The sequence below is a fragment of the Anomaloglossus baeobatrachus genome, chromosome 1 (assembly GCF_048569485.1).
Source record: "Anomaloglossus baeobatrachus isolate aAnoBae1 chromosome 1, aAnoBae1.hap1, whole genome shotgun sequence".
Taxonomy (NCBI): Eukaryota; Metazoa; Chordata; class Amphibia; order Anura; family Aromobatidae; genus Anomaloglossus; species Anomaloglossus baeobatrachus.
Window position 1 is genome coordinate 154,437,790 of NC_134353.1, and position 25,177 is coordinate 154,462,966.

Consider the following 25,177-nt stretch of genomic DNA (forward strand, 5'->3'; position numbering starts at 1 on the left):
TGCAAGATATAGACCCACCCACCGGCGGCTGTGATTGGTTGCAGTCAGACAGCTGTCACTCAGCGTGGTGCGTGTCTGGCTGCAACCAATCATTGGTGCCGGTGGGCGGGGAAAACAGTGAATACGAGATTGAATAATGGGCGGCCGGCACTTTCAAATCAGGAGAAGCCGCCAGAGCTTTGTGACAGCTGTGCAGCGCCGCGCCGGTGATCGGTGAGTGGGTGAGAGTGAGAGAGTTTGAGAGAGAGGGAGTGAGTGATTGATTTTCTGACAAGCAATGAATTTATATCACTTCTGGGCATGCTCAGAAGTAAAAACCGGAACCGGTACATGCTTCCGGCGTTTGATGCATGCCACCGGATTCGGCGCGCCTAGACTTTCATTATGCACCATGCCGCACAGCGCCGCACCCGGCGCTATGCAGATTTTTGCCACTGGCAAAAAACGTTACTCTCTGCGTCCTGTGCGGCTGCCGGAGTGACGATTTTTGCCACATTCGGCAAAAAACAGATCAATCGCAAGTACATGCGGCACAAACCGGCGCTAATAAAAATCTATGAGGAAAAACAGCACCTGGCGTAAAAAAAAACCCCAAAAAGACGGATGCGTTTTTCCCGCAAAGCGCAGGATTGTGCCACACAGCAAAAACCTGATGTGTGAACATATCCTTACAGTGAAGCACAAGACGAGCGTCGTAGCACCATGTTATACACATCACACACCGCACTCTACCTTGGTACGACATTTGGGATATTCATGATCTCCGGGTAGCACTTTAAAAGAGATGGGCACACGATCTGCTCGTCTATTTGCACAAAATGCATCCCAAATGGCGCGATGCACAGCGTTATATGTCACATCTAGTCCAGTGAGGGTCACAAAGGCCATAGGACGACAGCATAACTCCACAGGGAAATCCCACGGTGTGGGACCCATTTTTCAATTTGGTGCAAATATCTGAGAAATAAAGAAAAACATACTACAGTTGGAAGTTTAGGAACTATACAATATATACATGAAAGAGGGCATGATTTTGGATGTTTGTTTCTATGAAATATGAATGGTAAGAAGAAGGTAAAAATGGAAGGGTCTGCACCAAGTATGGAACTCATTGCCTATCAACAATGGTACTCAGTAAGGCTATGTGCCCACGTTGCGTTGTGTCCCTGCAGAAATTTCTGCAGCGATTTGAACAGAACATGTGCGCTTCAAATCGCTGCAGGAACACTGCATAATGAATGCAATGAGAAGCCGATTTCATGTGCTCTGAATGCAGCCCCCACCATAGACAGAGCGGGGGCTGCATCCAAAGCGCACGGAATAAGTGACATGTTGCTTTATAGAATGCAGCGATTTGGCAGCATGCAAATCGCTGCGTTCTAAAACGCAACATGCGCATGGATTATGCACAATCTTCATAGATTGTGCAGGGGACGCAGGACGCATGCAGTTACGCTGCAGTGCAATGCGCAGCGTAACTGCACGCAAATACGCAACGTGGGCACATATCCTAATCCCGAAGCTCCATAACCATAATTGGAGCGGAACATATGCTTGACCTCCCACACAGAGCCCCCTTCTCAGGATTGGTGGGGTCCAACTGCTAGGACCCCTCCCTTCAGCGTGTTCTCACCTATCTTTTGTATAGACAATGAGTTCTAAACATGAGCCTAAAGCTGGGTTTACACACTGCAACATCGCAAAGGACATCGCTGTAACGTCACCGGTTTTGTGACGCAATAGCGATGTTGTTTGCGATGTTGCAGTGTGTGAATCATATCAGCGACCTGGCCCCTGCGGTGAAGTTGCTGATCGCTACAAATCGTTCAGGACCATTCCTAGGTCCTTTGTTTCCCGCTGTGCAGCAAGCATCGCTGAAAAGTTTCAGTGTGTGAAAGACTTTGTAGCGACTTTGTTAGCAACTTCCCTTTCAAAAAGCTGCTTATCAACGTCCCCAACAACCAGCTAGGTCGCTCTGCAGGTCCGGATCGCTGTTGCGTTGTTGGCCAGGTTTGCCTGTTTGACAGCTCACCAGCGACTCAGAGACTTAGGGAGGTCGCTGTTACGTCACAAAACCGGTGACGTTACAGCGATGTCCTTTGCGATGTTGCAGTGTGTAAACCCAGCTTAAGCCCTTTAAGTCTAAAATATCCACCATACCTATGTTTGTAGCACAGATAATTACACCAGTACATATTTATCTCTGCAATGATGTTACCATTGAAAAAAGGCTCCATGATAATCTTTCAGGGTAAATGGACCTTCACTATTACAGCATAACCATCATTGTAATTTTTATTTCATAAATCAATAATGCACATGAAAATAAGCAACTATGTAATATATCTTATCAGACAAATCTGCTTTATCTCTGCCAGGATTGATCAGTCAATATTCTATGATGACAGGAGGGAGGAGCTAGAGGCAGAGGGAGGAGCTAGAAGGAGGAGCTAGAGGCAGAGCCCCAGCCCCGGCCCTTCCCCCCTTCGGTCATCATAAAATGTCATCAGTAACATCTGCCATCTATCTCAGTAACGGCAAAGTCTTCAACGAATGAAGATTTTACTGCAGAATTCAGAATGTTGATAATGACTGATCAATTCTGGCAGAGAAGGAAGCAGATTTCTCTGATAATATATTTATCACAAAGTTGCTTATTTTTAGGTGTACTATTCATTTATAACATAAAAATTAAAACGTCGGTTATGCTGTAAAGGGGTGCTGCAGCCTGAAGCACTGATCAGCTGTACACTATATGGGTGATGTATGCTAGATCTGCGGGGGTCTCAACAGTAAGGGGGTACTTTGCACACTACGATATCGCAGGTGCGATGTCGGTGGGGTCAAATTGAAAGTGACGCACATCCAGCGTCGCTGTCGACATCGTAGTGTGTAAAGCCTTTTACATACGATGAACGAGCGCAAAATCGTCGTTATCGTATGATCAGTGTAGGGTCCGACATTTCCATAATGCCGCTGCTGCGACGGTACGATGTTGTTCCTCGTTCCAGCAGGCAGCTGTGTGTGAAGCCGCAGGAGCGAGGAACATCTCCTACCTGCGTCCCGCCAGCTATGCGGAAGGAAGGAGGTGGGCGGGATGTTTACGTCCCGCTCATCTCCGCCCCTCCGCTTCTATTGGCTGCCTGCCATGTGACGTCGCCATGACGCCGCACGACCCGCCTGTGATACCAATGTGATATGACTGAAGTTTGAATGTGATTAGATAGGGATCATAATCAAAAGATAGGAGTGATCCCAGATATTATTTGACCTATCAATAATTCAGTATCAAAGAGATGTCCTCTGGATGATGACCAAAGAATACATGTCAAACAGGTCTTGAAGCAGTTTTAAGATAATGGGGAAGTCACATTTACAGTTCCACTTACCGGAAACTTGTGGTTGGCTTAAAGACAGGTTTAAGGAAGCTTGCATATGAAATTTACGGCTCATTGCAATATTTCACTAACACTATGGTCAACTGGCAGGATGTACAAGTAAATGTGCAGGAAGCTGCTGGTGCCCACAGCAGTTTGTGGTCAAGTTACATGAACATGACTCAGCTGTCACATGCTGGTGACCATTTAAACACAACCTACAAAGTTTTCCTATAAAATTACACCGGACTTGCTTAATGTTAAGGGAAACCTTCCAGGACATTGAAGTGTACGCACTGCTCCTGTGATGCAAGATGCCATGTTGATTCCTTATCATTAAATCGAGTTCCCTCCGATGTGAAAGGATTGCTACAACAAACGGTAATGTTGATGCATATTTCTGTTATTGTATAAGATTCTATGACTATAGTTCTAAATGCCTATGTACCATTAACTATTCATGTGCTATTAAAATAAATAGTATCTTGCTATAAAGAATATTAGTATTCGTGCCTGATTAGGATATCAGTGAGCGCTTCGTAAGTACGGGCTTTCAGCCCCCTTTTTAGTAGAATTTAGCAAGACACCGCCCCCTTAGTAAAGGGGCGATTCGCCGGTCAGAGCGACGTCGCAGGGCAGGTATGTGCATGTGAAGCTGCCGTAGCGATAATGTTCGCTACGGCAGCAATCACAAGATATCGCAGCTGCGACGGGGGCGGGGACTATCGCTGCAGCGTCGGTAACACATTGTTACCGATGTTGCAGTGTGTAAAGTACTCCTAAAACATCGTGGATCCTTGTTCTCTCCAGCCACAAGGACCGCTAAAGCTCATTACCACAGACTTTGGACGGAGCAGAAAGACGCATGCTTCTCTACCTCTGGTCTTGTGGCTGGAGGGCAGGAGGGTCAGGTTCTCCAGTTTTGGCGATCAGAGGTGTCCTAGCTGTAAGACCACCACCAATGTGGCAGACACAACCAAAGACCCCTCCTGCTCGACTACGGGAATCACAGCAATTTATTTGCAGATTTGGGTCCCAAAAGATGCTGGTTGTTCATTATAGGATTATAATTAGGAGCTGAAGAAAAAGAACAGCTGGTGGAATCTGTACCATGCCCGGCTGGCTGCTACTTAAGACAGCAGCTTTATACAGCATTCATCTCACACAGGCGGCATACAGGTCATAGACAGGCCACACACAAGTGCGTCTCAATAAAACAGAATAGCCTCAAAAAGTTACATTTATTTCAGTAATTCAATACAAAAAGGAAACCCATATATTATATAGTCATTACAGAGTGATCTATTTCTATATATTATATACAGTCATTACACACAGTGATCTATTCCTATATATTATATAGAGTCATTACACACAGAGTGATCTATTTCAAGTGTTTATTTCTGTTAATGTTTATTATGGCTTGCAGCCAATGAAAACACAATAATCATTATCTCAGAAAATTAGAATATTATATAAGACCAACTGAAAAAAATATTTTAAACTCAGAAATGTTGGTGCCTACTGAAACGTCTGTACAGTAAATGCCTCAATACTTGGTTGGGGCTCCTTTTACATGAATTACTGCATCAATGTGGCGAGGCATGGAGGCGATTAGCCTGTGGCACTGCTGAGGTGTTATGGAATCACAGGTTGCTTTGATAGCAGCATTCAGCTCGTCTGCATTGTTGGGTCTGGTGTCTCATCTTCCTCTTGACAATACCCCATAGATTCTCTATGGGGTTTAGGTCAGGCGAGTTTGCTGGCCAAGCAAGCACAGTGATACTGTGGATATTATACCAGGTATTGGTACTTTTGGCAGTGTGGACAGGTGCCAAGTCCTGCTGGGAAATGAAATTTCCATCTCCAAAAAGCTTGTCAGCAGAGGGAAGCATGAAGTGCTCTAAGATTTCCTGGTAGACGGCTGCATTGGCTTAGGTCTTGATAAAACACAGTGGACCTACACCAGCAGATGACATGGATCCCCAAACCATCACTGATTGTGGAAACTCCACACTAGACCTCAAGCAGCTTGGAGTGTGGCCTCTCCACTCTTCCTCCAGACTCTGGGACCTTGATTTCCAAATGAGAGGCAAAATTTACTTTCATCTGAAAACAACACCTTGGACCACTGAGCAACAGTCCAGTTCTTTTTCTCCTTGGCCCAGGTAAGACGCTTCTGGTGTTGTCTATTGGTCATGAGTGGTTGACAGAAGGAATGCGACAGTTGTAGCCCATGTCCTGGATATGTCTCTGTGTGGAGGCTCTGGAAGCACTGACTCCAGCAGCAGTCCACTCCTTGTGAATCTCACCTAAATTTTTGAATGGCCTTTTCTTAACAATCCTATCAAGGCTGCGATTATCCCAGTTGCTTGTTCACTTTTTTCTACCACACTCTTTCCTTCCACTCAACTTTCCATTAATATGGTTGGATACAGAACTCTGAATAGCCAACTTCTTTAGCAATGACCTTTTGTGGCTTACCCTCCTTGTGGAGTGTGTCAATGACTGCCTTCTGGACATCTGTCAAGTCAGCAGTCTTTTCCATGATTGTGTAGCCTACTGAACCAAACAAAGGGACCATTTTAAACATTTAGGAAGCCTTTGCAGGTGTTATGTGTTAATTATTCTAATTTTCTGAGATAATGGCTTTTGGGTTTTCATTGGCTGTAAGCCATAATCATCAACATTAACAGAAATAAACACTTGAAATAGATCATTCTGTGTGTAATGACGCTATATAATATATGGGTTTCCCTTTTTGTATTGAATCACTGAAATAAATTAACTTTTTGAGGATATTCTAATTTATTGAGAAGCACTTGTACATCTCCCGCGCGGGCCGCGTATGTGGCGCCCCTGACCTGGTCAGGCACCACTGAGTACTGCACCCATGCTGGGACAGTACTTCCAGGTAATCCTAAGGGCCAGGATGAAATGTGTACGCACAGACACATAGCAACCAGTTTTCCCACACCATTAGATGGGACCCTTGGGCAGTCCCTAGAGGGGTCTGGCCTTCAATTCTTGTCAAGGGGTGTAGTGGAGGTGCTGGGAGCTAAAGTGCAGCGACTGAAAGGAAAGGAGTGGAGCGAGCCAGTCTGGTAGTGGTGAGCGGCGGTTGCTAGGATACACGCGCTCACACTAATCAGACCCCGGTGTAGTGACAGTTGGCGGGGGGAGAATGGTTACCGAGTCAGTCAGTCAGAGAAGACGGGGGCTGCCGGTGACTAGGCACGTACGGGGAACAGGTCCCTAGAGTAGACTCAAGTTTAACTATCTGCTAAACCTGCCCGTGAGGGGAACTACAATTACCTCACCAACCATACAGAGTCCGAGCCTCAGCAGCAATGCTGGGACCCATAAGGAGACAGAGCCAGAAGTCATCTCACTTGGTCCACGCTGCCGGCAAATAGTCCAAAAACAGAGAAAAGGCAGTAGCGACTCCCTGGATAGACCCCCACAGTACTTCAGGTCAGGGGGTTATCCAAACAAAGAAGTGCTAGGAAGGCGAGCTACCTGTTACCCCCAGACTGGCCCGAAGAAGCCCCTGGTCCTACTTGGTTTAAAGCAGCAACGCCCGGGTCAGCTTACAGAAACATCTGTGAGTAAAAAACAGTTAAAATGACTTTTGGACTCTGCCTGAACTATTCTGAGACCAGCTACCTTACACACCCGAGCCCCTGGGGCCAGCCTCACTCACGGGAGGCCACATCATCCGACTGCAGACCCCATCAGCCCCAGACGCACGTTAAATTTGCATTGGCGGTCACCCATATTCCTGACCGCAAGCCGTGAGTGGCGTCACGACACAAATACAAAACCGACATACTTGTTGCCATATACAGAAGACTACCCTGTGGCGTCCCTGAAGCTGAACCGGTATCCCTTGGGCGACAAACATACAGGCCGCATACGTCTCACACGGGCTGCATACAGGTTATATACAGGCCGCATACGTCTCACACGGGCTGCATACAGGCCGCATACGTCTCACACGGGCTGTATACAGGCCGCATACGTCTCACACGGGCTGTATACAGGCCGCATACGTCTCACACGGGCTGCATACAGGTTATATACAGGCCGCATACGTCTCACACGGGCTGTATACAGGCCGCATACGTCTCACACGGGCTGCATACAGGCCGCATACGTCTCACACGGGCTGCATACAGGTTATATACAGGCCGCATACGTCTCACACGGGCTGTATACAGGCCGCATACGTCTCACACGGGCTGCATACAGGCCGCATACGTCTCACACGGGCTGCATACAGGTTATACACAGTCCACATACGTCTCACACGGGCTGCATATAGGTTATACACAGTCCACATACGTCTCACACGGGCTGCATACAGGCCGCATACGTCTCACACGGGCTGCATACAGGCCGCATACGTCTCACACGGGCTGCATACAGGCCGCATACGTCTCACACGGGCTGCATACAGGCCGCATACGCCTCATACAGATCACAGACCTTGAGTCCAGCAGCCTCAGGCCCCTCTGATGCGACCCACAAACACGTGCCCTGGCTGGCATCAGTTAAGATAAAGGACATTACATCTGACTCAGCCCAGTGCTAGTCTCCATATCACACCAGCAGCACCATGTATGTCCCTGCGCCTGTGACGTCAGAGCTCCGGCACATGCACAGCTAAGCAGTGTGGTCATATGTACGTACAGATGTGCCACCCAGGCTGGGCCTCAGTACATGTCTGTCCCCTCCCCGGCCGGAGAGCCTCTGGACACGACCACCCCGGATACACAACACTGAGCGGTCACTGCTCAGCCCCGGAACACAGCGCTGTCCCTGCTCATTCAGCTGATGCCCCGCACAGCCTGCTGGGAACGTTCTGCTAATCTGCTATCGCCATCTTTATTTTGGGCACTGATTTCCATAACCTAAGGAATACTTTCTTGTGGATGCAATTTTTTTAATACTTATTTTATTTTTTGTTATAAGAAAATTATCCACTATCTTACGAAATACTTGTGTCTTATAGACGTTTCCCTCAACAAAAATGCCCGGTTCAACTATTGCAATCAAGGTCGCGTCTTGATGAGGTAGGATAGTTATACGCATGCTCAGTGCGGGTTTCGGCGCAGGACTGTAAGTGTTGGAGGGCCGAGCCGGTGGGGGTGCGGGCACACGTGACACGTGTGTGCTGGGAGCTGCAGCCACGGACACAGCATGGCTGCCAACGAGGACCAGGAGGTGAGCGGCTCCATCTGTGCAGCGCTGTACTGACGTGTGGCGTTATATACGGGCACTGTATTATATTATCAGAAGTGACTGCTTACTGGCCAACATGGCGGAGAAATGTGTGCACCCAGACCCCACAGAGCAGGCAGGAGCCCCCCCCGATCCAACCGAAGAGAAGCAGCCCCCAGATCCAACAGAGGAGCAGCAGCCCCTAGATACCACAGAGGAGCAGGACCCCCCAGCTACTACGGAGGAGCAGGACCCCCCAGCTACTACGGAGGAGCAGGACCCCCCAGCTACTACGGAGGAGCAGGACCCCCCAGCTACTACGGAGGAGCAGGACCCCCCAGCTACTACGGAGGAGCAGGACCCCCCAGCTACTACGGAGGAGCAGGACCCCCCAGCTACTACGGAGGAGCAGGACCCCCCAGCTACTACGGAGGAGCAGGACCCCCCAGCTACCACGGAGGATCAGGACCCCCCCCAGCTACCACGGAGGATCAGGACCCCCCCCAGCTACCACGGAGGATCAGGACCCCCCCCCAGCTACCACGGAGGATCAGGACCCCCCCCAGCTACCACGGAGGATCAGGACCCCCCCAGCTACCACGGAGGATCAGGACCCCTCCAGCTACCACGGAGGATCAGGACCCCCCCAGCTACCACGGAGGATCAGGACCCCCCCAGCTACCACGGAGGATCAGGACCCCCCCAGCTACCACGGAGGATCAGGACCCCCCCAGCTACCACGGAGGATCAGGACCCCCTCAGCTACCACGGAGGATCAGGACCCCCCCAGCTACCACGGAGGATCAGGACCCCCCCAGCTACCACGGAGGATCAGGACCCCCCCCCAGCTACCACGGAGGATCAGGACCCCCCCCAGCTACCACGGAGGATCAGGACCCCCCCCCAGCTACCACGGAGGATCAGGACCCCCCCCCAGCTACCACGGAGGATCAGGACCCCCCCCCAGCTACCACGGAGGATCAGGACCCCCCCCCAGCTACCACGGAGGATCAGGACCCCCCCCCAGCTACCACGGAGGATCAGGACCCCCCCCAGCTACCACGGAGGATCAGGACCCCCCCCAGCTACCACGGAGGATCAGGACCCCCCCCAGCTACCACGGAGGATCAGGACCCCCCCCAGCTACCACGGAGGATCAGGACCCCCCCCAGCTACCACGGAGGATCAGGACCCCCCCCAGCTACCACGGAGGATCAGGACCCCCCCCAGCTACCACGGAGGATCAGGACCCCCCCCCCAGCTACCACGGAGGATCAGGACCCCCCCCAGCTACCACGGAGGATCAGAACCCCCCCCCAGCTACCACGGAGGATCAGGACCCCCCCCAGCTACCACGGAGGATCAGGACCCCCCCCAGCTACCACGGAGGATCAGGACCCCCCCCAGCTACCACGGAGGATCAGGACCCCCCCCAGCTACCACGGAGGATCAGGACCCCCCCCCCAGCTACCACGGAGGATCAGGACCCCCCCCAGCTACCACGGAGGATCAGGACCCCCCCCAGCTACCACGGAGGATCAGGACCCCCCCCAGCTACCACGGAGGATCAGGACCCCCCCCAGCTACCACGGAGGATCAGGACCCCCCCCCAGCTACCACGGAGGATCAGGACCCCCCCCAGCTACCACGGAGGAGCAGGACCCCCCCCCCAGCTACCACGGAGGATCAGGACCCCCCCCCAGCTACCACGGAGGATCAGGACCCCTCCAGCTACCACGGAGGATCAGGACCCCCCCAGCTACCACGGAGGATCAGGACCCCCCCCCAGCTACCACGGAGGATCAGGACCCCCCCCCCAGCTACCACGGAGGATCAGGACCCCCCCCCAGCTACCACGGAGGATCAGGACCCCCCCCCAGCTACCACGGAGGATCAGGACCCCCCCCAGCTACCACGGAGGATCAGGACCCCCCCCAGCTACCACGGAGGAGCAGGACCCCCCCCCCAGCTACCACGGAGGAGCAGGACCCCCCCCCCCCCAGCTACCACGGAGGAGCAGGACCCCCCCCAGCTACCACGGAGGAGCAGGACCCCCCGGCCTCCACCCAAGGGCCGGTTGCCCCGGCCACCACCCAGGGGCCGGTTGCCCCGGCCACCACCCAGGGGCCGGTTGCCCCGGCCACCACCCAGGGGCCGGTTGCCCCGGCCACCACCCAGGGGCCGGTTGCCCCGGCCACCACCCAGGGGCCGGTTGCCCCGGCCACCACCCAGGGGCCGGATGCCCCGGCCACCACCCAGGGGCCGGATGCCCCGGCCACCACCCAGGGGCCGGATGCCCCGGCCACCACCCAGGGGCCGGATGCCCCGGCCACCACCCAGGGGCCGGATGCCCCGGCCACCACCCAGGGGCCGGATGCCCCGGCCACCACCCAGGGGCCGGATGCCCCGGCCACCACCCAGGGGCCGGATGCCCCGGCCACCACGGAGCTGGCAGAGGAGCAGGAGGCCCCAGAGGAGCAGGAGGCCCTAGAGGACAGCATAATGTAGAGACCGAGATCCTGATTCCAGCGATGTCACTTACTGAGCTGTTTGCTGTCATTTTGATAAAATCAGTGTTTTCTCTGCTGCAGATCTAGCAGTTATACAGAGATCATGAATATGCTGGACTACCTGCAGCAGGACAAGTAGTCCTCTAATGGTAATCTACTGCTAATTACACAGTGACTTTATCAAAACACACTAAACAGCCCAGTAAGTGACGCATCGCTGGAATCGGGGTCTCTTCCCCCACATTATGCTGCTCTCAGAATAGGTGGCAAAAACCTGGTGACAGATTCTGACAGTTTGATTTTCTCTTTACAGTGCGTTAATACTTTTTATATGTTCAAAGAATGACATTGGGATACCAAATGTTATATTGTCTATCATCAGTCGGGGAAAAGTGGGCGATTCACATTTTTATTTCTGAAAAACATAATTTTATATTTTTAAAATGTATGTAGCGATTTGTTAACTTTATTACATACTGTAATACCACGGTATCACAGTATAAAGTGAAAATGGAGGCCTCCTTAGCCGGTGGGTGGGCTTCATGTGAACACCAGGATGGCAGCAACAGGGGTCTTTATCAAGTACATAACTGCCATGGAGACCCACGGGAACTCTGCGATCACTCCATGGGGATTCGATGAGCGCACCATGTGACCGCCAGAGATTGACAGCAGCAATCAAGGCGAGGTCTTGAAGCTGTCATCACCAACAAAGGCTTTTGTGCAAAGTAGTAAATAAAGTTCAGTAAGCGTGTTCAATACTTTTTTCCTGTGTCATGTCTCATTATTACAGATTAAAGATGCATTAGGGGGTTTAAAGATGGGTATGGTTGGAATGTGCTTGCAAAAGCAACAAACTTATCAATTTACTTATTAACCCCTTCCCATCCTTTGACGTTCCTTGTACGTCATGGACGTTGGTGCATTCCCAACCTATGACGTACATGGTACATCATGGTAATCGCAGAGGTTCCTGTGCTGTACCCCGCTCGATCGCCGCTGGGTCTCTGGCTGATGTTACAGCAGAGATCCAGCTCCCCCTGCCAGGAATGGTGCAGGAACAGTTTAGCCCCCTAAATGCTGCGATCAATAGTGATCACAGCATTCAGGAGGCAGGGAGAGGAATCTCTTACCTCTCCTTAGCGATCAGGTCCCTTTAATGCGATCACAGGGGCCCGATCGCTACCATGGTAACCCTGGGTCGTCACCATAAGGACCCCGGGTTACTGAGCTACGGATCGTCTCACAGACCATGCCAGATGCATGATGTGTGAGGCGAAGTGTTAGTGCTGCGAAAGCAGCTCTGACACTTATAATCCACTACTGTGATCATACACCGTAGTGGGTTATATGAGTGATCAGACCGCAAAAGTTAAAAAAAAAAAAAAACATGGTGTGTATATCTATATATAATATAATATAATATATATATTATATATATATATATATATATATATATATATATATATATAATCACAAAACAAAGGACAACAAAATGAAAATATTCCTATAAATTTATGTAGAAAAATAAAGAAAACTAAACACATTTGGTATCACTGCATCCGTAATATCATGTCCCACAAGAAAACAAGCCGCCATCCAGCTCAGTCAGCCAAAAAAAGCTATAGCTCTCAGAACACAGTAATGCAAATAATATTTTTTTTCCATTTAAATTTATTTTTTATGGTGTAAATGTGGCAAAACATAAAAAAAACACCAAAAACTATGTGTGGTATCACTGTAATCATACTGACCTGAAAAATAAAGCTCATCACTTTTACGGCACAGTGAATTTCTGTTTCTTCACGATTCTGCCTCACAAAGAGCAGAAAATAAAGCGATCAAAAAATATTGTGGCTCAAAATGGTATTAATAAAAACTTCAACTCAGCCTGTAAAAAACAAGCCCTCACATGACAGCAGAAAAGCAAAAAAAAAACTACAGCCTTCAAAATCTTGTGATTCTAAAAACCATTATTTTCTCAAAAAGCGTTTTTAGTGTGATAGTAGCCAAATCTAAAATAAACCTGTATAACTGTTATTACTGTAATCACACTGACCTGAAGAATACAGCCACCTAATCACTTATTCTGCAAGGTAAATATAGCCAATTCTCCACCTGCTCTTGATTTGTTCGTTCTGCCTCTAAAGATCATATTTATCCAGCGCTCTACGCTGAGCGCTTTTACCAGGGACTACGTGTAAATCTCAAAAAAAAAAAAATGATTGTCAAAATTCTCAACGGAAAATTCACTGTAATGAGGTAGAGGAAGTCACTTTGAACGCCCGTCTGGCCAGTGGTGCGGCGGTGTCCAGTATTTTTACACCTTTTTTCAGACGTGCACAAAAGTGTGGTCATTAACACTTTTGTTCACCATTGAAAAGACGAGGAACAGAGACCAGAGTGAGGGTATGTGCGCACGTTGCTTTTTACCTGCTTTTTTGCTGCTTTTTCTTCTGCGCTGTTTAATGCCAAAATGGATGTGTTCTTCTATTCAAGCAAAGTCTATGGGAATTTGGGTTTCTTGTTCACACTATGTTGTTCAAAATGCTGCCTTTTTGTGGCAGAACTTTGGTCAAAAACTCAGCTTTGCAGTGCAAAACCCAAATGGCAAAAACAATTGACATGTTGCTTCTTTGAAAAGCTGAGTTTTTGACCAAAGTTCTGCCACAAAAAGGCAGCATTTTGAACAACATAGTGTGAACAAGAAACCCAAATTCCCATAGACTTTGCTTGAATAGAAGAACACATCCATTTTGGCATTAAACAGCGCAGAAGAAAAAGCAGCAAAAAAGCAGGTAAAAAGCAACGTGCGCACATACCCTCAGGGGTAACTCTGTTGCCTCATTAGTGAATGGATCCAATGGGGGTTTCACTTGAATTGCGTATTTTGGGGATATAGATAGAAACCCTGATGTAAGTGCTCAGCAAAAGCACGGGATAATTGTGACCTCATACAAAATGTTCTGTATCCAAATTGCCACCAAATAGCATTCAATCCAACCAACAAAAACATAAGTCCCCACTCGGGTCCGTCATCGGCTAATGAAAATTATAGAGGGTTTCGGAAAATGCTATAGTCCGTTCCCCCCCCCCCCACTCCCTCTCAAAAAAGAGATCCAGCAAAATCTGCGCTTCTGAATCCTAATGCCCCTCTTCCTTCTGTGCCCCACAATGTGCCAAAACCACAGTCAGCATCCACATGTTTGGCATTGTTGTAGTGAGGACAGCCCTCTTAATTTACGGGCTGTGTGTCTCCAGAGGCTTGAGCTAGGCACAATATACGGGCACTGCAGTGTACTGGGCACAACAAGGGCTTATAATTTTTAATTATGCAACATTCACTGCATTTGACACCACGAGTGTTTTCCAGAGATTAAATCATCGCTACACCCGTACATGAACTCCTAGAGGGGTATAATTTCCAAAATGTAGTCACTTGAGGGGGTTTCTGTTGTTCTGGCACTTGAGAGATCTGCAAATGGAGTCCGCAAACTATTCTAGGAAAATTGGTACTGCAAAAATGAAATGTGGTTTTGAGTACTTTGAGGGGTGCAGTTTTTAGAATGGGGTCACTTTTGGGTATATTCTGTCACCTAGACCTCTCAAAGTCACTTCAAATGTGATGTGCTCTCTAAAAGAAATGGTTTTGTAAATTTGTTGGAAAAATGAGAAATTGCTTTGAAACCTCGTCGTAACTTCCTAACAAGAAAAAATTATGTTTCAAGACAATGGTGCTGATGTAAAGTAGACATGTGGGAATGTTATGTATTAACTATTTAGTGTGACATATCTCTGGTTTAAGGGCATAAAAATTCAGTTTGAAAATTGCAAAATTTTCAAAGTTTTTGCCGAATTTCCGTTTTTTTTTTTCACAAACAAAATATCATCCTAAATTTAGCAATAATATGAAGTACAATATGTGACAAAAAACAATCTGAGTCACTGGGATTTGTTGAAGTATTCCAAAGTTATAATCTCATAAAGTGACACTGGTCAGAATTGCAAAAAATGGCCTGGTCCCAAAGCTGAAAATAGGCTGTGTTGGTAAAGGGGTTAAAATTGCTCTTCTTTTATACTGGTAATTACAGTTTATTTTGTATTGTTTCCAGCTCATTGCCTAGGGTACCGGCCACCAATAGTCTAGCTGTGGTGGCTGAACATGCACAGTGCTTACAAGCTGTTTCTGTCGTAATCACTGGCCAGATTGCTAGTGCTGTGCTGTTTCCTGATTCCGGCAGTGTGAGTGCTGCTGTGCTAATCAATTCTACAGCGGTAAAGCTGCCTCATTTTAGCATCTGGAGCATACAGTTCAGGCCAGTGGAATAATGGTGACATGGGTACAAGTTGTTAATCAAGCAACAAAGCCTGGTGGAAAGGGAGCGGTGCAGTCCTGAAAGCAATGATGGGGCATCACCTTTAGGGCTAGGACACACAGCGATACGATTTTCTTTCTAAGTCCTAATTGGACCAAGAAAACAATCACAGCATGCTACGGGTGTAATCTGATCCATATTCACTCACACCCATACAACTCTATGGATGCGAGTGAAACATCGGGCGGGCAACACTGTGGCTCAGTGGTTAGCACTGCAGTCTTGCAGCGCTGGGGTCCTCGGTTCAAATCCCACCAAGGATACCATCTGCAAGGAGTTTGTATGTTCTCCCCGTGTTTGCGTGGGTGTTCTTTGGTTTCCTCCCACATCCCAAAGACATACAGATAGCGACTCTAGATTGTGAGCCCCAATGGGGACAGTGTTGCCAATGTATGTAAAGCTCTGGAATTAATAGCGCTATATAAATGAATAAATATTATTATTATAAACATCGCACTGCACTCTGACACCGGAGTGCAGTGTGATCATCAGCTGATAATGGAGGCGATGGAGAGATCACTCCCTCTCCTCCACAGCTGTGCTCCGATCGCAGGATCGGATCACAGTCTAATGACACTCGGATCACGCTCGCAGCAGAAGCCGAATGTCATTCGCATATCACATCTGATGCTTTTGCATCCAATGCCATACTCTCGTGTGTCTCCAGCTTTAAACCTTGTCTGGTATCATGAAAAATATCACCACCGGTAGTTGTACCAATCTGCATGAGTTCACATTGACCCCATCTTACCAGATGGGTTAAGATGGCATCAAACTGGTAAACAGAATGCATCCACATACCTTATATGCATGTGACAGTGCCATGTGCATGTAACCTTAGTTTGATTCTTGGAGAATAGAAAACAACCAAACTGCTGTGTTCCATGGATAGACTTCAAGAGAACATGAATGGGGTTGGCCGATCCCCGCTCAGGGTTGACGGCGTGTGCATTGGCTCTTCATTTAATTTCATGGCAGATACAGAAATAGCTGTGCTTGCTCTGACATGGCATAAATACTCACCTATTTTCTAATAAAATAAGAATTTTGTCGTCTTTTTTAAACTGTCATGTATTTGTCCCATTTCAGATGGAGCTGGAAGCCCTCCGATCTATCTATGAGGGAGACGATTGTTTTAAGGAGCTCGGACCTACAGTCTTTCAGTATCGGGTAATATGACTTTCTATTGATATATCCATTAATTATGGCTTGGTATATAACTCATTGCCAATAAAGCCCAAACTTTTTAGCAAGCAGCAGTAGAAGAAAACATTGATTCTGACAAAGTTTTAAATTTATTTTTTTTTTATCACATTTTTGCTGTAAAAGCCGCAAAACATGTTAAAACAATACAAATGTGGTATCACTGTAACCATACTGACCAAAAGAATGAAGCGGTCTTATCACTTATACCACATGGTGAATGGCACAAGAAAACTAAATTTGCTGGTTTTTAATAACTCTGCTTCACAAAATTCAGAATGCAAGGTGATCAAAAAATGTTATGTGCCTAAATATAGTGCCAATAGAAACGCCAACTCATTACGCAAAAAATAAGTCCCCACATGACTCTTGCTGGCAAAAAAAGGAAAAATTGTGTCCATAATATGGTGATGAAGAAAACTTTTTTTTTTTTTTAACGTGTAATAGTAGCAAAACCTAAAAAAAAATACAATCTGGTATAACCTTAACTATATTGTCTTGAAGAATAAAGCTGCCTTATCATTTATACCACAAGGTGAACGCAGTAAAAAATAAATAAAAATTCTTGACCTGCTTTTGAATTGTTTAGTCTTCCTCCCAAAGAAAGCAGTAAGGCGTGGTTCACATTTATCCTGTGCTCTATGCTGTGCGCTTACAATGTGGTTTGCGTGTAAATCTCTGAATTATGATTCACAGAAAATCCCCAATCACTGTAATGAGGCAGAGGGATTCACTGTGGACACCGTGAGGCCTGTGATGTGGGACTGTCCGTGCTTTTAGGCGTGCAGAAATGTGCAGTTGGCCACAGTTTTGTGTACCTCTGAAGAGACAACGCTGAACAGAGGCCAGATGGAGTCCGGAGTAACTCTGCTGCTTCATTGGTGAATTGGTCTCTTGGATTTTTCATCTGAATCATGTATTTTAGAGATTTAGATGGAAATTCTGATGGACGTGCTCGGAGTAGAGCACAGGATAAATGTGAACTGATCCAAAATGTTATGTACTCCATGCTACCAATAAAAGCTGTAAATTATCCCACAAAAAAACAAGTCCCCACTCATATTTGTGATCTTTTAACAGAAATATAGGGGTTTCCACACTATTGGTAACACAAAGGCTCTGGAAAAGCATCATGGCTCCCACCAAAAGGGTGGCATCTGCGCTTCCAAATCCAAATGACCCCCTCCCTTCTGAGCCCCAGAGTATGCCTAAATCGCAACTAGCATGCCCATGTGTGTCAGCACTGTTTCAAAGACATCCATTTAATTTATAGGTATGTGTCACCAAAAGCACAAGCTGGGCACTTCAATGTATTGGGCACTAAAATGGCATATTTGCAATTTCACTTTGCAACTTCCACTTCTTAATTGCTGCTGGAAAACACCTATGGAGCCAATCATCACTATACCCTTAGATGAATTTACAGGGGGGTGTAAATTTTAATAAGGGCTCACTTTAGGGGTGGGTTCTACTATATTTGTGCCTTGCAGAGAAATTGGGCAAGAAATTTGGTGGTCCATTTTCTCCTGTTACTCTAGTCAGAATGAAACCTAGTCAAATAGTGCTCTTTACTCTTGCTGTGTTGCCAAACATTACTGTACAGCCACAAATGGGGTATTGCCACATTCAGGAGATGTTCTGTAACAAATTAAGGGGCCTTTTTTTCTTTTTAATCTTATTTCTCCTTGTAGCAATGAAAAATCTGGGTCTAAAACCGTATTTTAGTGATAAAATTACTTTTTCTTCACCGCCCAATACTATAACATTTTGTGACTCTCCTGTGGTGGTGTTATGCTCACGTCACCACTAGATGAATTCACAAAGGGTGCAGTTTGTAAAGTCCCCACTTTACAAGTGGGGTCACTTGTGGGGAGTTTCTACTATTGTCACCTCAGGGGCTCTGCCAGTGTTACACACCACCCACAAACCACTCCAACAAAATTTGCGCTCCTTCCCTTCTGAGCTTTACACTGTGTCTGAAAAGTAGTTTCTGACCACATACTGACATACTCAAGAGAAAGTGGATCACATAATTTGTTACTCAATTGCCCCTGATAGCCCTTTCTTCATAGTTCCTTATGGGAGACCCAGACCATGGGTGTATAGCTTCTGCCTCCGGAGGACACACAAAGTACTACACTAAAAAGTGTAGCTCCTCCCTCCTAGCATATACACCCCCTGGATAACCAAATATAGCCAGTTCAATGCTTTGTGTCAGGAGGCACACATCCACACTTGCATCCTTATCTGTTTTTAATTTTTGAAAAGAGTTTGAAGAAAAGCGGGTCCAAGCCTGGACTCCCGGCATGTCCCTTCTCACCCCACTGTGTCGGCGGTGTTGTTAAGGTTGATTTCAGGGCTGGAGCCCTTCATGCCGCGCTCCTTCACCATCCCCTCGGGCTCTGGCTTGAAGTGGGAGCCAGCACGGTTCTCACTGCCTTGCAGGAGACCGGTCTCCATCCGCAGCCCCTTTTGGATCCTGCCGGACGGAGCACTCATCCCTCAGGGACCTGGCCCTGCGTCTCACAAGCTAAGTATCTGAGACGTGGTTATCAGGGGGTCCCTTGTACTTTATTGTTGGGGAGAGTGTGCTGTGTAACTATGCTGACTTTCCGGCCGGTTCTCTGGTTTTCACCGGAGAACCGCGCCGATGGTGCCTGCGCGCCGGCCGCATTGTTAAATTTAGGCCCCGGCTTCGCCTGAGGCCTACTTTCGTTTTCACTGCCCCTGCATGCCAATCATGCAGAGGGACAGTGCGGCTCCGCCCAGCGGCTGTGCAGCACAGGGAAGGGACACTCCTCTCTGAGGAAAGATTCCCTCCCCTGTATACCTCCTTTGCCCTCCGGATCCCGCTCTTTGAGATAGGCCCCGCCCCCTCTCCTCGCTCCTGCGCCATTTTATCAGCGTTCTCACACTGATTGGAGCTGCCTGCAGCATCTCTCTGGGGGTCCTGTCTGTGGGATCTGGAGGGCACACAAACGGTCGGGTAAGCCACAACCTCCGGTTGTGGACCTAGTTATATACTCTCTGGGGGCCATTCTACTCAGAACCCCCACTTCAGCAGCATGTCTCACACAAGGAGCAAGGCTGTACTCAATATGCACTGCATGTAAGCTCGTACTGCCTGAACCGAGCACATATCCACATTGTGATGCCTGCTCTAACATGGTGGTGCCTCAGCCTGGAGTCTCACTCCCAGTGGTCCCTCCGGCTGCTTCGGCTCCGGTGGCTGAACCCCCGGCTTGGGTAGAATCCTTCTCTAGGTCAATCTCCTAGTCCTTTGCCGACTCCATGGGACAGTTGTCCCGGACTCTGCTGAGCATGCATCAGCCCCCTTTTCAGGGCGCCTCTGCTGCTACGGCTCGCTCAGCAGAGCTCACAGAGCTCAGACCCCGTCCTCCTAAACGGAGACGCAGGGGCTCCTCTCCTTCCTCGTCCCGCGGCTCTGATTCTCGAGCTGAATCACAGGACGAGGAGGATGCCTTTACTGTGGGCTCGGACGCTACCTCCATGTGCCCCATTGATCTGACCGAAGGTGATGCAGATGTTAGTGATTTGATTGCGTCCATTAATTCTGTACTGGACCTCAATCCACCAGTATCGGAGGAACAACCCTCTCTGGTAGAAAAGCACCAGTTTACATCACCTAAGAGAGCAAGGAGTGTGTTCTTTAACCACTCCAGTTTTCAGGACACTGTGACCAAGCCCAGGGCCTGTCCTGACAAACGCTTCCCAAAGCGTAGTTCTGATGACCGTTTTCCCTTTCCACTAGAGGTGGTTAAGGAGTGGGCTCATTCACCGAAGGTAGACCCTCCGGTGTCTAGAATCTCAGCCCGGACAGTTGTATCTGTGGCTGATGGCACCTCACTTAAGGATTCCACTGACCGCCAGGTTGACCTTCTGGCCGAATCTGTATATGAAGCGGCAGGGGCCTCGTTCTCCCCGTCTTTTGCAGCAGTATGGGCTCTTAAAGCCGTCTGTCTCTCTGGAGGAGATGCATTCCCTCACCAGGGACTCTATGCCCGAAATGGTTGCCTTAACTTCCCAGGCTTCAGCCTTTTCATCCTATGCCATGTCTGCCATTCTGGAGGCTTCTCACCGCACGGCGGTGGCTTCGGCTAATTCCCTCGCTATACGCAGGATCTTGTGGCTGCGAGAGTGGAAAGCAGACGCTTCTTCCAAGAAGTACCTTGCTGGGCTCCCATTTGCTGGGTCCCGGCTGTTCGGCGAACAACTGGATGAAATCATTAAGAAAGCTACTGGCGGGAAGAGTACTTCCTTGCCACAAACTAAAACCAGGAAACCTGTCCAGGACAGGAACCAGTCGAGGTTTCATTCCTTTCGTTCCTCTAACTGGTCATCCTCTAAGCCCTCAGCCTCGTCCACTAACTCAGCCAAGGACCGGAAACCCAGCTGGCGCACGAAGCCGCGTCCTCAGAAGTCCGCAGGAGCCGCTGCCACTAAGGCAGCCTCCTCTTGACTATCTGGCCGCACCAGCAACGTCCTTGGTCGGTGGCAGGCTCTCCCACTTTGGCGACGTGTGGTTTCAAGACGTCTCCGATCAGTGGGTGCGGGATATCATCTCCCACGGCTACAGGATAGAATTCTCTTCCAGCCCGCCAAACAGATTTTTTTCTGTCCACTCCCCCCTGCTCCAAGGCCGCCGCCTTCTCGCAGGCCGTGGCATCCTTGCAGGCCAATGGAGTAATTGTACCGGTTCCCGCCCGGGAACAGTTCAGAGGTTTCTACTCAAATCTCTTCCTAGTCCCCAAAAAGGACGGTTCCTTCCGGCCCATCCTGGATCTCAAGCTTCTCAACAAGCATGTTCAGGTGCGGCATTTTTGCATGGAGTCTCTGCGATCAGTCATTGCCTCAATGACGCAAGGGGATTTCCTGGCATCCATCGACATCAGAGATGCCTATCTGCATGTGCCAATTGCAGTTTCACACCAGAGTTGGCTACGTTTTGCAATCGGAGAGGAACATTTCCAATTCGTGGCTCTCCCCTTCGGGTTAGCCACGGCCCCTCGAGTATTCACCAAGGTCATGGCAGCAGTGGTTGCGGTTCTGCACCTCCAGGGGTTGGCAGTGATTCCTTACCTGGACGACCTTCTAGTCAAGGCTTCATCCAGTGCAGACTGTCAGCGGAGTGTCTCGCTCACTCTCGCCACTCTAGTCCAGTTCGGGTGGCTTGTCAATCTACCCAAGTCCACTCTGACTCCGACCCAGAGTCTCACGTACCTAGGGATGCAGTTCGAGACTTTGCCGGCATTGTAAAGCTGCCTTTAGTCAAACAGCAGTCCCTCCATCTGGCGGTGCGCTCTTTACTGACGTCTCGCCGTCACTCCATCAGGCACCTAATGCAGGTGCTGGGTCAGATGGTGGCGTCAATGGAAGCGGTTCCCTTTGCCCAGTTCCATCTGCGTCCCCTGCAGCTGGACATTCTCCGCTGTTGGGACAAGCAGACTTACTCCTTGCACAGGTTGGTGGCTCTGTCGCCACAGACCAGGGGCTCCCTTCAGTGGTGGCTTTGGCCCCTCTCTCTGTCTCAGGGACGTTCCTTCCTGGCCCCGTCCTGGATGATCCTCACCACGGATGCCAGTCTAATCGGCTGGGGAGCGGTATATCTCCACCACAGAGCAAAAAAGACAAAGAACAAGAGGCGATCCAAATAGGTCCAATTATATTTTATTAATAAAAGTGCGGACAGGTAAAGGGAGTCAAACCCGGCATACATCACTGCAGTTAACATATGCAGTGATGCATTTTCTTTATAAATATCCCTTAATAATATACAAAATTGGGCGCATTCCACTGCAGTTATCTTCATCCTAGGTAATATGTTAGTCCTGAATTGTGGGTTTATAGGTACCGGTATCTGCTAATTTAATTCTGGATAAATGCTTATATCCCGTATATCCTTGTGCACTCTATGGGTAAAGTAAATGATGGATATTTTTCTGTGACAATGTCCACGGACTATAGTGTGCTCCATGTCCAAGCTTTGAGCAACCCTTGTGGTTTGTTCCACCATATACAGCTCCTGATTCCTTTGGTGTGCATGTGAGTATAATTGAATTCTAAATTGAGGGATATTGAGCATATCACATTGTGATTATTATTGTCCCAGACATATATGGTAGTCCTGTTTGGCAAGCACTTTCTGTCTATTCACTTATGGATAATGCTCATATCCCGTATATTTTATTCTACCATGCACTTCATGGGTAATTGAAGGATATTCTGTGTGACTACGTCCACAGATTATAGAGCGCTCTATGGTTTGTGCTTGGAGTTACATATGTGGTTTTTTCATCAGATACTGCCCCTGATTTCTCTTCTATGCATGTGAGGATTACTGAGTTTTTTACACTCTTCCAGGGACATTGATGGTTCCCTTTTTTGATATATTAAAACGATCTGTTGATAGTGGTTATATCATATCCTCTATGCACCCTATGGGTTATTGCTATACAATTTATGGGACCATGTCCACAAATTAAGTATATACTCCATGATTTGAACCTGGAGCAATTTATGTGGTTTCCTCTTTTCTTCCCCTGTGTGCATATAGGGATAATTGAATTTTGTATATTATTAAGGGATATTTATAAAGAAAATATAAAGAAAAAAACTCTTTTATATTCTAAGCAGACCATATTATTTGACGGTGCATATGTGCTCACAATCTTGACGCTATGTAATGTTCTGCACAATTGGTGCATATGTTAACTGCAGTGATGTATGCCGGGTTTGACTCCCTTTACCTGTCCGCACTTTTATTAATAAAATATAATTGGACCTATTTGGATCGCCTCTTGTTCTTTGTCTTTTTTGTATTGTATTAGCGATTTGGTCTTATATTGTGGTCCTTATTCCGCATATTATACTATATTGTGGTAATTATTTAGCATCGTTATGCAGAATTTGTGTATGCCATTTTTCACTCCACCACAGAGCGCAGGGCACTTGGACTCAGTCCGAATCAGCCCTCTCGATCAATGTGCTGGAAATCAGAGCTCTGCTTCTAGCTCTCTTAGCCTTTCACCATCTGTTGGCGGGCAAGCACATTTGAGTCCAGTCAGACAACGCGACAGCGGTTGCCTACATCAATCACCAGGGCGGGACACGCAGCCGCCTGGCAATGTTGGAGGTTCAACGCATCCTTCAGTGGACAGAGGACTCCAAGTCCACCATATCCGCAGTCCACATCCCAGGCGTGGAAAACTGGGAGACAGATTATCTCAGCCGTCAGACCGTGGACAGCGGCGAGTGGGCTCTGCATGCGGCAGTGTTTCGGACAATCTGCCGCAAGTGGGGCACTCCGGAAGTGGATCTAATGGCATCCCAGCACAACAACAAGGTTCCGGTTTACGTGGCTCGCTCCCACGATCCTCAGGCCTTTGCAGCGGACGCGCTGGTTCAGGATTGGTCCCAGTTTCGTCTGTCTTACGTGTTTCCCCCTCTAGCTCTCTTGCCCAGAGTCCTGCGCAAGATCAGAATGGAGGGCCGTCGGGTCATCCTCATTGCTCCAGACTGGCCCAGGCGAGCTTGGTATCCAGACCTGCTCCACCTGTCCGTAGAGGTGCCGTGGCATCTTCCGGACCATCCAGACCTTCTCTCACAAGGTCCGTTTTTCCGCCAGAATTCTGCGGCTCTCAGATTGACGGCGTGGCTCTTGAGTCCTGGATCTTGACGACTTCTGGTATCCCTCCTGAAGTCATCTCCACTATGACTCTGGCTCGGAAGTCTTCCTCGGCCAAGATATATCACAGGACCTGGAGAATCTTCCTGTCCTGGTGTCGCTCTTCCGGCCATGCTCCTTGGCCTTTTTCCCTGCCGACCCTTCTGTCCTTTTTACAGTCCGGTGTGCAGCTAGGACTATCCCTCCCTTCCCTCAAGGGTCAGGTCTCGGCTCTGTCAGTATTGTTCCAGCGGCGTATCGCCCGACTGGCTCAGGTGCGCACCTTCATGCAGGGCGCATCTCACATCATTCCGCCTTACCGGCGGCCTTTGGATCCCTGGGACCTTAATCTGGTCCTCACGGCCTTGCAGAAACCCCCTTTTGAGCCACTTAGGGAGGTTTCTTTGTCTCGTCTTTCAGAGAAAGTGGTCTTTCTAGTGGCCATAACCTCCCTCAGGAGAGTGTCTGATTTGGCTGCTCTCTCTTCGGAGTCACCTTTTTTGGTTTTTCATCAGGACAAGGTGGTTCTCCGTCCGACTCCGGACTTTCTTCCTAAGGTGGTATCTCCTTTCCACCTTAACCAGGATATTTCCCTGCCTTCCTTTTGTCCGGCTCCTGTTCATCGCTTTGAAAAAGCGTTGCATACTCTGGATCTGGTGCGGGCGCTCCGGATCTATGTGTCTCGCACCGCTGCTCTTAGGTGCTGCACCTCTCTTTTTGTGCTGACCTCAGGTCGGCGCAAGGGCCTCTCTGCTTCTAAGCCGACCCGAGCTCGTTGGATTAGGTCGGCCATTTCCGATGCCT

At 48.6% G+C, this 25,177-nt stretch overlaps 2 protein-coding genes across 2 annotated transcripts in view; one reads left to right on the forward strand and one right to left on the reverse strand.

Moving 5' to 3' along the window:
- The window catches only part of TRAPPC11 (trafficking protein particle complex subunit 11), a 155,308-nt gene extending 147,097 nt beyond the window's left edge, over positions 1–8,211 (reverse strand). The window contains exons 1-2 of the mRNA XM_075347156.1: positions 8,070–8,211; positions 733–957 (exon numbers count right to left, since the gene is read on the reverse strand). Coding sequence (XP_075203271.1) covers positions 733–936 — 204 coding nt within the window. The 5' untranslated portion in view covers positions 937–957; positions 8,070–8,211. The remainder of the gene's footprint in view (positions 1–732; positions 958–8,069) is intronic.
- Positions 8,212–8,487: 276 nt separating this feature from the next.
- Positions 8,488–25,177, forward strand: part of RWDD4 (RWD domain containing 4) — a 36,432-nt gene continuing 19,742 nt past the window's right edge. Inside the window, exons 1-2 of the mRNA XM_075334680.1 lie at positions 8,488–8,603; positions 16,576–16,656. Coding sequence (XP_075190795.1) covers positions 8,580–8,603; positions 16,576–16,656 — 105 coding nt within the window. The 5' untranslated portion in view covers positions 8,488–8,579. The remainder of the gene's footprint in view (positions 8,604–16,575; positions 16,657–25,177) is intronic.